We start from the raw sequence: 16,683 nt of genomic DNA, 5'->3' as shown, positions 1-16,683 counted from the left end.
GACAGGAGCAGGGCCTGTCCCAGCGGACGGGGGCAAAGCCCAAGGGGCCTCGGGAGGTGGGTGGGCAGCAGGCAAGAAGCCGGGCCCCTGGAGCCACAGTGAAGGCCAGAGGCGGGCACCTGAACCAGAGCCCGCAGATGCCACAGGTGCACCGACAGTAGGACAACCAGAGGCTCAGCAGCTGCACAGAAAGCCCACCCTCCCCCCATGTGCGCGTCTCCCTCCAACCGACTTCCACCACCATGTGAAAAACAAAAAACCAGGAGGCCACGGGGGCTCTGGACTGCCACGTGGCCCCCTCTTGGCAGCCTGCCCGGACCCCACAGTGATGCCCCCAAGACGGGCCACATGCACTCCTGCCCTCCCCTGCCCCAGCCAGGCAGATGCCCTGCTCCTTGGGGACATGCCCACTCCCCTCCCCTGCGCACAGGAAAGCCCTGCGGTCCCAGCAGCCCGTCTCCCCATTGCACAGAAGGGCCTCTCCTGTGATGGTCGCCTCAGCCCGGCTGGGACCTCAGGAAGACCCCTGAGCACCCTCCACACGCAGAGCCCCTGCCCCTCCATCCCTGACCCTGCAAGGCCTCCAAACTGGTCTCTGTCTTCATGCTCCCAAGCGCATTCCAGAGAGATCCCTCCAGAACACAGGCTCCCCGTCCCACCCCGCCACAGCCTGCGTCCCCTGCCACATGTGGGGGGCCACGGGGTGCTCACCTGGGGTTCCACAGAGATCCCTCCAGAATACAGCCTCCCCATCCACCCCCCCCGCCACAGCCTGCGCCCCCTGCCACACCTGGGGGCCACGGGGTGCTCACCTGAGCTTTGGTTTGGGGGTGCTGAGGACACTGTCATCGTCCTCCAGGTCAGGGCCGCTGTCACTGGGGTTCTCCATGTCCAGCGTGTCATACAGAAGGTCCAGGTCCTCCTCCGCCTCGGGGACACGCTCTGCAGGGTCCTGCTCTGAGTCCAGGACCTACGATGACGTCAGACGTGTGAGCGCACGCACGAGGGGTGGGTGGGGGTCCCCTCGGCAGGACAGGCGGGAAAAGGACGCAGAGCCGCCGAGCACCCTTTGTCCAGCAGGTGCCAGAAGCCCAGCTGTGCCGGACGCTGGGGTGACCCCTGGGGCCTCCAGTCACGGGGTGCCGGCACGGCTGGGCCACTCCTCCCCCTGTGACTCAAGCTTCCACACAGAAGTGCGCAGCTGGCACAGGCCAGCACCACAGCCACACGGGAGATGTTCCCTCCCCAGGGCCTCCCTGGCCTCTCACTGTCCCCTCTCCTCCTCCTCAGGCACCCACTGAACCGACTTCTGTCCCGTGCGTCCGTCCTCTTCCGGAACGTCAAGGAGGTGGAGCCACACGGAGAGCGGCCCTCTGCGGCCCTCTCACGTGGCGCGGTAAGACCTGTCTGCGCTGTGTCTGCCCGCAGCGAGGCCTCGCCACCGCCCGCGCCGTCCGCGGTCTAGCCACCGCCAGGGGGTGGACGTTCTGGGGTTTGCCGCTGTAGACGAAGCTTCTGTGACCGTTGAGTCTGCGTGGACGCGCCCGGGTCTCTCGTAGGTAAACGCCAAGAATGCCATCGCTGGTGGAATCGCCTGGAGGAAGGTCTGCTGCACACCCCCGCCAGCGTCTCCTGCTCCGCTCGAAGCCGCAGCTGCCGGCGGGCGTCGCGTGGGGGTCGGTGAGGTTCTCGCTTGCGCCTCCAGGACGCCTCGTGACGCCGGGCACCTTCTCGTGGGTCTGCTGGCTGTTTATGTATCTTCTTCGGAGAAAACGTCTCGTCAGGCCCTCTGACCAACTGTTACGCTGGACGATTAATTTCTTACCCGTGTCGTCTTCGTATTTGGGGTTGTACGTTTTCCATCTTCTGGGTACTGGTCTCTTATGGGATCTACGATTTGTAAAGCCCTTCCATCTTATGGCCACCATTTCATCTTCTGGAAGGTTGTTCGGAGCACATGACTTTTATGTTTTGATGGGGTCTGACCCCTGGTTTTCTCTTTGGCTCCCGTGCTTCTGTGTCCTACCGCCAAGACCACTCCTCTGTTTTCTCCTAAGACTGCCACAGTGTAAGTTCTTATACTTAGGTCTTCGGTCCATTTTGAGTTGGTGTTTGTACGTGGTGTGAGGTAAGGGTCCAACTTCACCCTTCAGCACTTGGAAATCTAGCGGTACCATCGCTATTTGCCAAAAAGCCTATTCCCCCCTATCGGGTGGTCTTGGCATCCTTGCCAGAAATCAATTGACCACAAATAGAAGGATTCAGGGCGCCCGGGGGGCTCGGTCGGTTAAGCGTCCGACTTCGCCTCAGGTCACGATCTCCTGGTCTGTGAGTTCGAGCCCCGCGTCGGGCTCCGTGCTGACGGCTCGGAGCCCGGAGCCTGCTTCGGATTCTGTGTCTCCCTCTCTCTCTCTGCCCCTCCCCCACTCACGCTCTGTCCTTCTCTCGCTCAAAAATAAATAAATGTTAAAAAAATTTAAATGGATTCACTTCCGGTCTCGCTGATCGTACGGTCTTGATTCCATACCTCTTCCCGAGTTTTGAAATGAGAAAGCATCGTTCCTTCAATTTCGTTCTTTTTAACGATCGCTTATTCTGTTTGTTCCGGGTCCCTTGCGTTTCCATGTAAGTTTTAGGACTCGCTGGTCTACCAACAGGCAGCTGGGGATTTGACGGGGACCCTCCCGAATCTGTGGAGCGATCTGGAGAACCCGATTCCAGTGCCTGCGTCGGAGAGCAGCTGACCTCCCGGAGCTTCACATGTGTGGACGGGTGGCCATCGCCCTCAGTTCTGTCACAACCACGTGTGCCAGTGACACCTGGGACACTTACCTGCCACCTCTCCCGGGTAGATCCAGAACCTGTGGACTAGCTTTCCTCTGCCCACACGGAAGGTAAAACCAAAGCATTTTTCTTCTGGTTATAAAAGTGAGCAAACCCATCACCACGCACTTGGGGCGGCAAACAGCTAAGAGAGGGAGCTCCAGCGCCACGGCACGTCCGCGGTGGGGGGCGGGTGTGTGGCGATGGGGCCCACAGAAGCTAGTCTCTGCTCAACTCCGCAAACCTGAAGCTGCTCTAAACATAGTCGGCTTAGAACCAACAGGAAACACAGAACTCATGGTCACAGCCCGAATGACGTCCAGCCTCCCTCCTGGTCTGTTCCCTGGGTTGTGATTCGAGAGACACGCAGGCGGCCGCTGCTCGACCCCCGAGGTATCACGGGAGCCCAGGGGGCCACAGGACGGTCAGAGGCAGAGCCAGGATGTGGCCCGGGTGCCCCCAGAGCCCTCGCCTCATCAGGACACCCCGCCGTGGGCCTGGGGGGCAGGCAGGATCTCACTCACCTCATCTGACACTTTAAACCTTCGCAGCAAGGCCACGACCTTCTGCTTGAAGTTTTGTTGCTGCAAGGCAAGCGGGACAGAATCAGAACCGAAGGGGGTGGGTTCCCCGCGAAGGACACAGCGGGCTGCCAGGGGCAGCCGGCAGGAGAGAGGTGCCTGGCGCACAGTCTGTACGGGCTCCCGCGAGCGCGGCTCTCGCCCGCCAACAGCACTGACCCTTCGCAGGCATTAAGAACCACGGCCGCACCGGACTTAGGAACAGACCCAGGAGGGGCGCGGGGAGGGCGTGTGCCGTCCCTGTGGCTCTTCCCTCGGCCTCCTGTGGCTGGCCCCTTGCCACGGCACCGCCTCCCTCCTGTAGGACCCGGGGGTGGGCACGGGCTGGGCAGGGGGGGCGGCGAGGGCTCAGCAGAGACCCCAAGCTCCCTGTGCGCCCAGCGCTGCGCTGGGCCTCAGAGTAAAGCTCCGGCCACGACTGAGGCAGCCACCCTCAAGGGGAGCCACGCTCCCCTGCACGGACACCCAGTGTAAACAGAGGCTCACACAGGTGCTGCCGTGCCCCCAGCCGGGGCCTCCAGAGGAGGTGGGGAGGTGTCTGGGCTTGTGCCCCGTGGCCTTTTACCCGCTGTCCACCCACCGTGCTGGGGGGCCTCAGCCCACGCGCAGCAGCGGCTTGGCTCTGGGAGCTCTCCCCGGGGTGGGCGTCCCGTGACGGGCCTCCACCTCCGTCTGGAGCTCCCCCCACCCGCCTACAGGCCTGCCCAGGCCCCAGGGCCTCTGTGCCGGGCGGACCCAGAGGCTGAACAGAAACAAGGGACTGGCCTCACTCGGGGAAGGGGACAGCCTCCCAGCTCTGTTCCTCTGCTCTTGGAGTGGCCTGAGCAGGACGGGGGTAGCCCTGCCTCCTCCCCTGCCCCCAGGGCCAGGAGCCACTGGCCCCCCGGGGTGAGCTCCAGGACCCCCTGCCAGGGAATAAAGAACAATGGGCGGCTCCTGGAGTCGTGGCCTGGGCCTCAGGGGAAGCCAGCAGAGCCCGATCAGGGGGACCCGGACGGCGCCTCACCTCCCGACCCCCCACCCAGGGCCCCCCAACCCCGACCCCCCCCCCACCCTGCCCCAGTGTTAGTAAAACCAGTTTCCACCGACCCTGGTCATGGACGCCGTTCTTACTATCGATCGCCGCTGCTTCTTGGGCTTGCCCACATCGAAGTCCTCCTCGTCCAAGTCCTGGGGAGACACGGAGCCCCGGGCTGGGAGGACTGCCCTCCCCCCCCGCCCCCGCTTCCCCTCCCAGTGCCTCCCGCACGCGGGCCCCTCAGGAGGGTCCAGGGCTGTCTGCCGGGGGCTGTGCGGCTGCGGGGAGCCCCGAGGCCACATCTCCCAGGTGGCCGCACGTCCCGCACACCAGGCCCCAGGTTACCTGCCCTTGCACAGCATCGTCACTGGCCTCCTGCTCAGAGGAGAAGCTCTCATACTCCTCCTCAGAGTAGTTATCTACGGAACGAGCAAATGGAACAGGGAGTGCCTTGAGATTCCGACCGGTGTCCCGGCAATGAGGCAGCAGCCAGAGGACCGGGCCCTGGGCACCCGCAGCCCCCACGGGCACTTCCAGGTGGGGGCAGGGCCGCACCTCCCGGCTCCCACAGCGGCCCCCGTGGGCCTCAGACACTTCAGCCTGGATCTCGTGCCTGACTGGCTCCCCCATGTGCTCTCCCACACCTCAGGGGAACAGTGGCCCCATCGTGACGGTGGCAACAGCCACGCCAGGATCTGTGCCAGACTCCAGAAGGCATCGTGATCAACCCTGTGACCTCCTGCTGAGCTTGCAGCTGTGGGGCGCAGGGACGGGACATGTGGCACGGGGTGCGGGGCGCGGGGATGGGACGCGCGGGACACGGGGTGCGGGGCGCGGGGATGGGACGCGGGACACGGGGTATATAGGGCGCGGGGATGGGACCCCCAGCCTAGGTTCCCAGAGCAGGCACGATGTTGCCGTGAGGGTGCAGTCCAGAGGGAAACCCACAAACCCTCTCAGCCCCCCGCCCCGCCTTCTCAAACCCGGCAGGACAGGAAGGCAGACACACCTGTGGACTTGGCCTTGGGCCCAGCCTGCATGGCACTGTCCTCGTGGTCAATGGGCTGGCTGGACAGGGAGAAGATCCAGATCTCGGCCACCTTCACGGAGGCCTCCTTGACGCTGCTGCAGAGGCTCAGGACCTGGCCGCCCTCGGAAGGGTGCTGCATCACCTGGGGGTAGGGCAGGGCTGGGCGCTAGAAAGCGCACCGGGCAGCGCCACCTTCCGGGTGCACGTGAGCAACGGCACGCGGCAGGCAAGAGACACAGCCGTGGGGCAGCCTGACAAGGGGAGGCACGGGACACGGGTGTGGGGGCCGCGGGAGGCCACTGGCCAAGAACGGGGGCGGGGGGGGGTGGGGCGGATCGGCACTAGGCTCTGCCACTGGGGACTGGAGGCTGTCAGAGAGGGGAGGGGCTTGGCCGCAGCGAATAGCGTGTGAGGCTGTGGCTGTGGGCCACCAACCCCGGAGACCCAAGTCCAGGGGCCTGTGTCTGTGGGGGACCAAGGAGGACCGGCCAGCAGCGTGGGCCGGGGGTCTCGTGCGGCAAAGCCAACGCCCGCGAGGCTGGCCCACCTGGCCGGTGAGTCCTTAGAGCCATTCCGGTCGGGAGAAATTTCCATTAGACCAGGGAGAGGGGCACCGCCTCCGCGCACCCCGTGCGCCAGCCCGGGTGAAAGCCTGCGCCCCACACCCGTCCCTCAACCCAGTACCGCCACTGTCCGAGCCCCGCATGGGGGTCCCGGGCCAGATGAGAAGGGCCGAGGGGCACGGGGTCAGGCTGGTCAACCCACTCACACGTGGCGCCCTGCCCTGCCCTGCCCCAGGCGGGCACCAGCACAGCTCTGTGTGGGCACCAAAGTGGCCTGGACAGCCCGGACCGCCACCCTATGACGGTGGAGGCCCCACGGCACAAGAGACACCAGGGCCCGCCCCACAGCTCCCAGAGGCCCGGGCTCCTGAGCCCCACACCTGCCACACCTGGGACGCCAGGTCCCCCAGGACAAGGTGGCGTCGGGCAGTCGGGTTCCATTCTGACCAACAGTGCTTGTTTCCAAGGGAGCTTCCTGAGGTTCAGGTCACCCCCTGACCCAGAGCATGCGCGTGCCACCCTCCCGGGCAGTGCCGGCAGAAGGGAGCGGGGCTGTCCCGGGAGGGAGCAGCTGGGGTGGGGGCCCCCGCAGGGACGCTCTTTCCGGGAGGCCGCAGGACGGACCCACGCCGGGCCGGGATCTACCCTCGGCCAGAGAGCAGCCGTCACAGCAGAGCCCAGCCACACAGGCCGTCGGGTCGGGGCGCCCGGGGGGGGGGGGGCAGCCGGCTGAGCGGGGACGCGCTCACCTCGGCCATGTTGATGGAGCCCGCCGCCAGCGTCTTGTAGCCCAAGATGGTCCGGTTTTTGTACCGCTTTCTCCGCTGCAGCATGATCTGGAGCTTGTTGCCTTCTCTTTTCAAGAAATGAGGGTACTGCAGAGAAGGGAAGTCACGGCTGCCCTATGTGCCAGCCGCCACTCCTCGCTGGGCCACCGTGGGCCTCAGTCCGGGACACGCTAAGAGCCGCCGCTGGCAGGTGTGAGCGGACTGCCAGGGTCTCTGGGCAATCAGTGGGGCGGTGGCCACCCAGCACAGCTGCCCACGACGCAGACTGCAGAGGGCGTGGGCCCGTGAGTGGTGCTGGTCCAGGCTGCCGTGCAGAGCACGCCAGGGGCTGCCACAACAACAGGGCTCACGTGCGAGGAGCACAGGCCACACCCCTGCACGCGGCTGTCCAGACCGCAGAGCCGTGCACTTACGAGGGTGAACAGCTCTCTGATAAAACTGGCCCCCGAAAAAACTCAACACATAACCCAGAAGGTCCCGTGGTGGCGTCAGAATTAGGGTCACGTGCACAGCCAGGCAGGCCCGGGGGGGCCGGCGGGAGGCAGGGGCCAGCGGGGTTGTCGCCGGCCTCACTCAACCACAGCCCTCTGCGACACACTCACCAGGAGAGAAGGTTTTCAACGGGACGTGAGCTGACGCCCACACGGTATTCATCTTTAAAGCGAGTGTGTTAACAGGACAGCAGCACCCCCTTAAAACAACCCCCCAGAGAGAGAGGAAGGCAGAAGAGCAGCTGTGCAGGCCGGCCCTCGGTGGGGGGGGAGGCGCCAGGGCAGGGGTTCTGGTTCTCGCTGGGGGGGCCCGTGCCGCGGTCGCACCAAACCCAGCATACTTCACGGGGGTCTGAACTTGCAGCACTGAGGGTCCATATGTTCCCCCCACCTCTTCTAAACACTGGAACAAAATAGTCTTTTTAAAAAGGTTTTCTTTCTTCATCTAAGGGATCTCTACACCCAGCGTGGGGCTCGAACGCACAACCTCCACCGACTGATCCAGCCGGGGGCCCCCCAAACGGCCTTTTGAGGGTGAGTCTAGGCCTCACTACGTTCTCTTCACGGCAGGAACAGGAGGGAAAGCTCGATCTGACAAAGCACACGCTCTTCTAAGGCTCTGGCTGAGCCCGAGGGGAGGACAGGCCCACCTGCAGGGAGAAGGTCAGCGCCAGGTCGGTCTCCACTTGTCCACTGGGGGGCAGCACGATCTCGTGGGACCGCAGGATCCGTTTGGAGCCCTGGGACACAACAGGACAGCTTCTCACTCACAAGAGGAAACTGGCTAAGGACGTCACGTCGGCTCCCCGAAAACACTCGGGATGAAAAGCCACAGGTCGGAGGGGGGACGGCACAAGCTCACGGGATTCCCAAAGGCACCGTTGGGGAGACTTCTCAAGAGTCTTAAAAATGTCCACGTCCTTGACCCTCCAAGTCCTCCTGTAGCTGACCAAGGATGGTCCCTGCCACACCTCATGTGACTACCAAAATGCCGCAGCGGGGTCAGGGGGTAAATGGACGGCACCCGTTCAGGTGTGTGAGACGCCAAGCATTTCTGAGGGGTGACTGCCTCCCCAGAAAGCAAAATGTGGTACAAGGTGTAATAATTAACACACGGCAGCGCCGTCACTGGGACCAGATGAGAAGTCTAGAAACACAACTGAAAATACATACATAGATGCACAAAACACAAACTCAGTGTATGATGAGCTCTCAGGTCACTAGGAAAAACTAATCACTAAATACCCGTGGTAAGAAAATAACAAGTCATTTGTACAAAACATACAGGTCTTTATCTCAAGTCCTCTACCAAAATAAACCCCAAAGGCATTAAAGATGTTTCTCACAGTACTGTTTTAAAAGTGACTGTCCTAGGGGCGCCTGGTGGCTCAGCTGGTTAAGCGAGCAACTTCGGCTCAAGTCGTGATCTCACGGTTTGTGAGTTCAAGCCCCATGTCGGGCTCTGTGCCAACAGCTTGGAGCCTGGAGCCTGCTTCGGATTCTGTGCCTCCCCTGCTCTCTCTCTCTCTCTCTCTCTCTCTCAAATAAACATTAAAAAAATTGTTTTCTTTAATTTTTTTAACAGTTCATTTATTTTTAAATGTTTATTTATGTTTGAGAGAGAAACAGAGACAGAGCATGAGTAGGGGAAGAGCAGAGAGAGAGGGAGACACAGAATCTAAAGCAGGCTCCAGGCTCTGAAATGTCAGCGCAGAGCCTGACATGGGGCTCTAACCCCCGAACCGGGAGACCATGACCTGAGCTGAAGTCAGATGCCCAACTGACTGAGCCACCCAGGGGCCCCCCTCCCCCGCCAAAATTTTTTTAAACAGCTGTCCCAACATGGACAGACCGGGAGGCTGAATGCTGATTGCAGGAAGCCACGGGACGGACATGGTGTGGCCCCACGTCTGCGGGGCACCAAGGGCAGGTGGGTTCAGAGCCACAAAAGAGAACTGCGGCTACGGGGGGAAGGGGCTCCTGTGGCGTCTGACCAAGACGAGGGTGCAGAGAAGCAGCTGAGGGCAGCAGCGGGAGTGGGTCCAGGACAAAAACAACAGACGTGTGAGTTGATGGGAGTGATGGAGAGGGAGGGGTCCCGGGCACAGCTGCGGGTCCGGGTGGACGGCCTGTGGACCACATGGCATTGGCTGCTCCCAGCCCACACGGAGCTATGGAGCACGCGGACCAGCACCCCCGTCGCCTGAGCTCGCGGGGTCCGTGAATGTGGGCTCTAGCAGCCCGGGACGGGGGTGCAGCAGGCACTCTGTCCCGTGGGGCGTCGGACGGTCTGGGGCCCTAACAGGACAGGCACAGCTGAGGGGGCCGCTCGAAGGAGGAGCCGGCACACGCAGCTGCCTGTGAGCACGGCCACTGGGGGAGGGAGGTGCCTACAGGGCGGACCCCATCCGTAGGGGGGACGCGCCTGCAAAGGGCCACGGGAGGCACCATATGAGCAGCAGGGGGCTGAGAGCCCTCCTGACTCGGGAGTGGACGGGGAACTGGCATCCCTGAAGGGGTCAAGGAAGCACACACGGCACCTCCTGCAGGGCGGCTGGCGGCTGGGTGAAGGCAGTGCTGAGGGCCGCTGCCCCCCAGGGTGGGGGCCCGGGTCAGGTCCTCCTGGAAGAGTGATTTGTTTCAAGGCAAGATCCCACGAGGATCAGAGGGACAGAGAGGGGCCTGAGGATGACCAGCCCCGGGTCAGAGGTTGGCAGAGAAGGGCCGGCGGGCACTGGGCGCACATGCGAGGGTGTGGGCGGCACAATTCTGTTCCGGGAAGGCCCTTGTGCAAGTCACCTGCACACACACACTCGCGTCCCTCCACACTCCCCAGCCGCCAGCCCTTCACGCGGACAGGACTGCACCCTGGTTGTGTGGGGTCCAACCGTGCCAGAGCGCCAGGACCCTCCTCCAGGTCAAGCACCCAGGGCAGAGAGCTGGCCGTGTGGCCATGCCCCCATCTCCAGGACGGCACAGGCACCCTGGGTGGACTGCCCTCACCTGCATCTTGACGGCAATCACCACCGAGACCAGCTCCTTCTCCAGCTCTGTGAACACCACCAGCTTCTTCAAGGTCAGGCTGCACAACCTGCAGGGGCCAAAGGGCTGCTCAGCAGGGCCAGCGCCCTCCCACAGCCCCTGGAGCCCTAGGAAGGCCCGCCCTGGGCAGCTCCAGCCCCAGATGTGGCCCTCGCATCTCCCCAGGGACCTCAGCTAGGCCCAGGGCCACCGTCAAGGCTCCCTGCAGGTGGTAGGTGCCACTGGGCATCCCCTTGCTCCGGAGGGTCGCAGGGAGCGGGTCTCCTGCTTGTGGGGGCGCTTGATGCACGTCTGGGGGCAGGGCAGCCCGGGAAGGGTGCGCAGACCAGGGAAGCCCCCCCAGGTACCGGCTGCCCACCTGCAGTCCCAGCTTCCAGCCTCCGCAGGCCCCGCCCACCCGGCCCCGCCCCCTTGTCTCGACCCCCCCCCCCCCCCCCCCCCCCCCCCCGCCCTTGCCCCAGGCCTCCTGCCGGCCTGGGCCCTGAGCTTCCGGAACCCTCCCTTTCCCCACTCACCCTCCCACCCCCAGAGCAGGGGACTGGGAAGAGGGGGGGGGGGGGCGAGGGCGGGGCCCGGGTGGCCTGGGGGCACGCCCGCACTGTGCCCCGCCGTCAGTGGGGTCCCTTTCTTCTGCTGTTGCTGCGGCGTGTGCCTCGCCCACCTGACATTACAGGACCCCGTCCACGCAGCCTTTCCTCCCGGGAGGCATTGGGGCCTGCCCAGAACAACCCCACCAGGGGGTCCAGGCAGGGGAGCGGGGCTGCGGGGAGGGGCGCGGGCACGGGCGGGGGTGGGGGGGGTGGGCATCACGGAACTCAGCCGGGACCTCTCTCCACGGCTCCCTGAAACCCCGGCCCGGTTTCCCGCCCGGAGGCCAGTGGGCTGCTGACGCGACAGCACCACACCCAGGAGCGCCACCAGCCAGGGCTGCCGCAGCCGGCCACACAGCTCAGGGAGCCGGGCCGAGTCCCAGACACCTGTGCCGGAACCCCACGGGCCCTATTTGGGAAAGGCACTCTGTCCGTGCCCAGCTGAGTCGTCACTCAGTCCCCGAAGCGTGCGTCTAACCCCAAGAGGCAGGACAGGTGCGGCCGTGGCCAGGACGAGGGGTGCGGCCATCTGCTGACTTCGGAGACTCTTCCTGCTCACATTTCTACATCTGGACAGCAGGCAGCGACCGTGCGAGGCAGGCGGGTTCAGGTCTGGATATAGGCCTGCGTGTGGTCAACGGTGTGGCCTTGGAAAGTTCCGTGGGCTCCCTGAGCACTTGCCAACCACCCACGGGGCAGAGATAGCCACCATGGTCCTGGGCATGGAGCTGAGACCCCACTGCCATTGTGGGCATGAAATGAAGAAGGACCCTGCTGTTGTGTGTTTCATTAGATTCTGTATTTTTCTAGCTGACATCCTTTAATTACGGGCCAACTCCTGGCCAGAACCGCTTCCATCTCCCCTGAATCCACAGCCCATACTCTGAATCCCTCCTTAACCAACCCTCAACACCAACCTAATGTCCCTCTGCCCTAAGCACCCAGGGCCAGCCCCCAGGACCTGCTGCCTCCTGTTTCCAGGGGCTGGTGAAGGACAGTAAACTCTCCTCTCAACGGCAGTCACGTCTCTGATAAGCTAGGACCGGCACACGCCACCCATTCCCATCCCGGGCCGAACGCCAGCCTGTCACAACGCGGCACTCAGGGCCACGTGGCGGACGATGGTGACGGCACCGCACTCCACTGAGCCCACAGGGGCCAGGAGACAGACGTGAGGGCCTCCCCCGGCAGCGAGGCAGGTGACTCGGCAGCAGGAGGGCTCCAGGCTGCGACGGCCCCGGACACGCGTGCGCCCTGGGGAAGCCCAGCCTGCTCTGCCCGGCAGGCAGCTCTGAGTCTGCAGGAAACAGACTGCCAAGACGTCGCGTACAACTGGCATTGCTTCATCTTTAAAGAACAGGAGTCACGTAAAGTGTGTTCTCTGACCAACACAGACTCCGCTAGAAATCAACAGTAAAGGGGCACCTGGCCACCTTGGTCGGTGGAGCACGAGACTCTTGATCTCAAGGTGGTGAGTTCGAGCCCCACGTTGGCCGTGGAGTCTACTTAAAACCAAAACAGAAAACCCAAACAGACAAAAAGAAATCAACAGTAGACAGGTGGCTGGAAACGCCAACCACTGGGGACAGCAGGCAGCGCTCGGACCCAGGAGGAAAGCTCAGAGGAGACCAGAAGTACCTTGTGGGGTCGTGAGTGAGATGGGAGCGGAGACCCCTGGGAGGCAGCTACAGCCACTCCTGTGCTCGCTCACACTGGGCAGTGAGAAAGGCCTCAAGTGCCCAGGCTGGGCTCCACCTCAAGATCTTGGGAAAGATCTTGGGAACCCAGAGCGAGCGGGCAAGGAAGTAAGGAGACAAAAGCAGTAACAAGAAATCGAAGATAGAAAAACAATACGGATATAAAATATAGAGTAAAGGATAAAACAAAACGAAAACTGGTTCTTTGGGAAGAGCAATGGAACTGATAAAACCCCTAGCCTGACAAAGAAAAAAGAGGACAGAACCACCAATACCAGAAACGAAAGAAGGTCACAGGGTGTCAGGGACAAGGACCCCGGTAGACAGCGGGAAGTCTGGGGGCTTGCACACGACATAACGATACGTAACAGTGTGCGACGCGACCCCGAACCTACAAACTGCCGTGGACCATGAACAGATCATCCCAACAGCCTAATCCATTAGACAAACTGAAGAGCAAAACACCTCCTGAAAAAGAAAACTCCAGGTGGATTTAACCAGACACCAAAAGATGAAACAACACCAATTGCATGTAGTATCTTCATTTTTGATATTCAATCAGCAATTGCTTCAATCAGCAATTACCCTGATACCAACACCAGACAAAAACATACAAAAAAAGAAACCTATAAACCAGTATTCCTTTATGAACACAGACGTAAAGATCTTCAACAAAATATTAGCACACTGAACTCATCATGTATGGAAAGAAATGAGTATAACATGTCACGACTACCTGGGTCTGTTCCAGGAAGACAAGGCTTATCAACATTTATAACCAATCAGTGTAATTAACCCCATCAACGGGCTAAATAAGAAAAACCATAAAATCTCAACCGATTTTTAAAAATTGACAAAATTCAATCCCATTTGTGATCAAAACTCTTGGCGAACTGGGGGCAGACGGGAACATGCTGAGTGGCCAATGTCGTGCTGGCGGCAGGACGGGCCAGCACCTGAGACCGAGAGGCAGGCCTCCCCCTCACCGGGGGTAGGCTGTCCCCTGCAGCACAGCACAGAGCTGAAGGCCTGCCTATGCAATAAGGCAAGAAAAGGAAAAACACAGCTCTTGTTTGCGTAACACAATAGTTTATGCAGAATAGCCCAAGGAATGTGGGAAAATGTGGAAGCCCCCAAACTAATGAGCTCACTAGCAAGATCATATGATACAAGTTCAAAAGATAAATAGTCCCATTTCTACATATTGGCAATGAACAACTGAAAGTCAGTTTCCTAAAACTGCCATTTGTAGGAACTCCAAAAACAAAAAGAAAATACCCGAACGTAACAAGACCAGTGTGGGACGTGCCAGCTAATGAAAGGGGCCAGCCGAGGGTTCAGCAGGTGGACCTGAGCCACCGCATGGGGCATCAGTGTTCCCCAGACTAGACCTGCAGGCTTAGCACCCGTGAAATCCCAGCACCGCTCTTTGGTAGCTACCAGTAAGCTGGCTTTTAAGTTCACGCACAATGGCAAAGGAACTAGGGTAATCAAAAGGACTCTAGGGGCTCCTGGGTGGCTCAGTCGGTTGGGTATCCAACTTCGGCTCGGGTCATGATCTTGAGGTTCTTGACTTTGAGCCCTGGGTCCGGCTCTGTGCTGGCAGCTCAGAACCTGGAGCCTGCTTCGGATTCTGTGTCTCCCTCTCCCTCCCTCCCTCCCTCTCTCTCTCTCTTTCTCAAAAATAAACAAACATTAAAAAAAAAAAGGACTCTGAAGAGGAGAACCGAGGAAGGCGAGGGCTGTCCGGATCCGCAGGGACCTGCACGCTGCTCGCAGGGCAGAGGCAGGGAGGTACAGGACAGACACAGGAAGTCCACTGTGCTAGACTTCACCAAAATTTTGTGAAAAATGGAAAGGGGCTAGGACTGGCAGAAAATACTTGCACACTGCGTATCTGACCAAGGGTTTAATCCACAATATATAAAGCACCCTCAAAACTCAACAGCAGGAACATAAAGAATCCAATTAAAAAACAGGCAAAAGATTTGCAGATGCTTCACCAAAAAAGACATACAGACAGCAAAGCAGCACATGAAAAGATGTAAATGAAAACCAACAAGGTCCCTGCCCCACCCCTACTGCAGGGGTGGTTCTGGGTGGACTGTCCAGTGTCCTGAGCCTGGTTGAGGGGGTAACATGGACCTCAAAGCTGGGGACAAACACGGCGGCAGGCTGAACTTTACTGTAAGTTGTGAACAGTAAGTTTTCAAAAATTAAAAGATGCCACAAGACCCAAGGGAGGCCTTATCTGGGTCCTGCTGCGAAGAAACAAATTATCTGAAATGCCCACACAGCCCCTCTTTGGGTCTCGAGCTCCTCAGGGCTTTTCACGACGCCTGTTTCTAGACAACTGGTTAGACTGGGCAGGGGCTGGGATGGGCCCAGCATCTGCTTTCCACAGCTGGGACGGACACGACTGTGTCTGGGGGAGTGGCACCCCACTCTGACGTGTCCTTGTCACAGGGACCCCTAGAGAGGCCACGAACAGAGCCTCGGACTTTCTGTGGGAAGGGAAGGGTGTCTCTTCTCGAAGCCTCTGCAGGCGACTCGTGGCCGTGCAGAGGGTCCGTCTACACTGCCGCTGACCGGCTTGCCTCCAGAGTTACGCCTTCCGGATGGGCAGGACAATCACAAGCCATTTGGATTTCCCTCTTTTTTCTTTCTTTCTTTTTTTTTTAAATTCTAAGATACGTTTGAGCTGATGCGACGTGCAAACAACATGAGAAGCATCCAAGGAGTCATTTGCATACAGACACTGAGCCAGATGGAAGAAACATCACTTGTTTTTCTACAAGATGGGTTCGGAGAGAAAGGCCTGAGGGCTGGGTTATAGATTATAGCCAAGGACGAGAGTCATTGCATAACACCAGGCCCGCAAGGAAATCATGAGCAAATCCGCTGAAAACACCCCACCAACGATGATTCATCACTAAGCTGGGGCTGTTACTGTGTCAGACGCCCTGCAACGTAGCAGCCTCAGCAGTAACAGAAAAGGAGGCCGCGCTGTCAGTACGCCCACCGTGCCCCCAACGGGCGAAAACCCGGCATCCCATCCGAGGGACACCGGCCCCCTGCCTGCCCTCTCCTCCCTCTGGGATGGCGTCTGCTCGGGACTGGAAAGCCCACTGCACAGCCAACCCCGGAGGAGCGCGGTCTGGCTTTCTGAGACACAGAAGCGTGGGGCTTCCAGAAGCACCGCGGTGACATCACTAACACCCACCCATCCCACGCCGGAAATCAATAACCCCTCTGCGTTGACTTCAGATCTTTTTAAAGAGATCGGGGCCAGAACCACAGACACCCGCCGTGTGCCCGCCGTGTGCCTCCCCGCCCCGCCCTCCTTCCCCTTTGCGGGAGCCACCATGGGGGGGGGGTCTCCTTCCAGGAGTCGGCCAGCCGTCCCCCAACCGCCCCCCCCCACCCTTCCCCCCCAGAGGCCACAGTCCTGCCTGGCGGGCAGCCGGGTGAGGCCCCTGAACGGCCAGGTGGTGGAACCTGAGCAGGGGTGACGTGTGGCTCCCCCCTTGCTCGTTCCTTCTCCAGGCCGCGGTGTCTGGGCCCAGGCAGCCACCCTGACCCAGACATGGACGAGACGTGCCGTCCGTCCCTGGACCACAAACACCTGCGGGGCTACCCCAGGTGGGGGGTGGGGGTGGGGAGGCTCAGTTTCTGGTTCCCCGATGGTGCCAGACTGCCAGGCACACTGTTGTCACCACACACACACACACACACACACGCGCGGCAGGGCATGGTTTCTGAGGCGGCACGGCGCACGTCACACAGCCTACGTGTCTGTGACGTGTCCTCTCCACCCCACACCTGGTTTCTCTCGGACTGCGGCAGCGCTGGACCACCTGATAAACGCGCGCTCCCGTACCACGCGAGCACGTGGCCTGTCCACCCTCTCCGGGTGCCTGCAGATACACAACACGCTCTGGTCCACACGTGCTCCGAGGGGCAGCCACATGCAGGGGGCTGCGTGGTCCGGGCTCTGCCCAGAGCTCCCAGGTTACGGGACTAATGTGCATCCTACTGGCCCAGGGGCGTGCTGACCCGC

General features: G+C 61.0%; 1 protein-coding gene across 5 annotated transcripts in view; it reads right to left on the bottom strand.

Moving 5' to 3' along the window:
* Nucleotides 1-16,683, bottom strand: part of PACS2 (phosphofurin acidic cluster sorting protein 2) — a 55,571-nt gene that overhangs the window by 16,165 nt on the left and 22,723 nt on the right. For 4 of the 5 annotated variants that reach the window (XR_006204116.1, XR_006204117.1, XR_006204118.1 and 1 more), the window contains exons 2-9: nucleotides 10,298-10,385; nucleotides 7,945-8,034; nucleotides 6,765-6,890; nucleotides 5,432-5,594; nucleotides 4,768-4,841; nucleotides 4,494-4,574; nucleotides 3,348-3,407; nucleotides 813-970 (exon numbers count right to left, since the gene is read on the bottom strand). Coding sequence is in view for 2 of the 5 variants with exons in the window: in XM_042944489.1 (XP_042800423.1) it covers nucleotides 813-970; nucleotides 3,348-3,407; nucleotides 4,494-4,574; nucleotides 4,768-4,841; nucleotides 5,432-5,594; nucleotides 6,765-6,890; nucleotides 7,945-8,034; nucleotides 10,298-10,385 (840 nt within the window). In the remaining 3 variants the exon portion in view is untranslated. The remainder of the gene's footprint in view (nucleotides 1-812; nucleotides 971-3,347; nucleotides 3,408-4,493; nucleotides 4,575-4,767; nucleotides 4,842-5,431; nucleotides 5,595-6,764; nucleotides 6,891-7,944; nucleotides 8,035-10,297; nucleotides 10,386-16,683) is intronic. The other variant, XM_042944490.1, reaches the window with a different exon arrangement.

Source organism: Panthera leo, chromosome B3 (genome assembly GCF_018350215.1).
Source record: "Panthera leo isolate Ple1 chromosome B3, P.leo_Ple1_pat1.1, whole genome shotgun sequence".
NCBI classification, from domain to species: domain Eukaryota; kingdom Metazoa; phylum Chordata; class Mammalia; order Carnivora; family Felidae; genus Panthera; species Panthera leo.
Note: the sequence above shows the minus strand (reverse complement) of the source record. Positions and strands in the feature narration are given on the sequence as shown.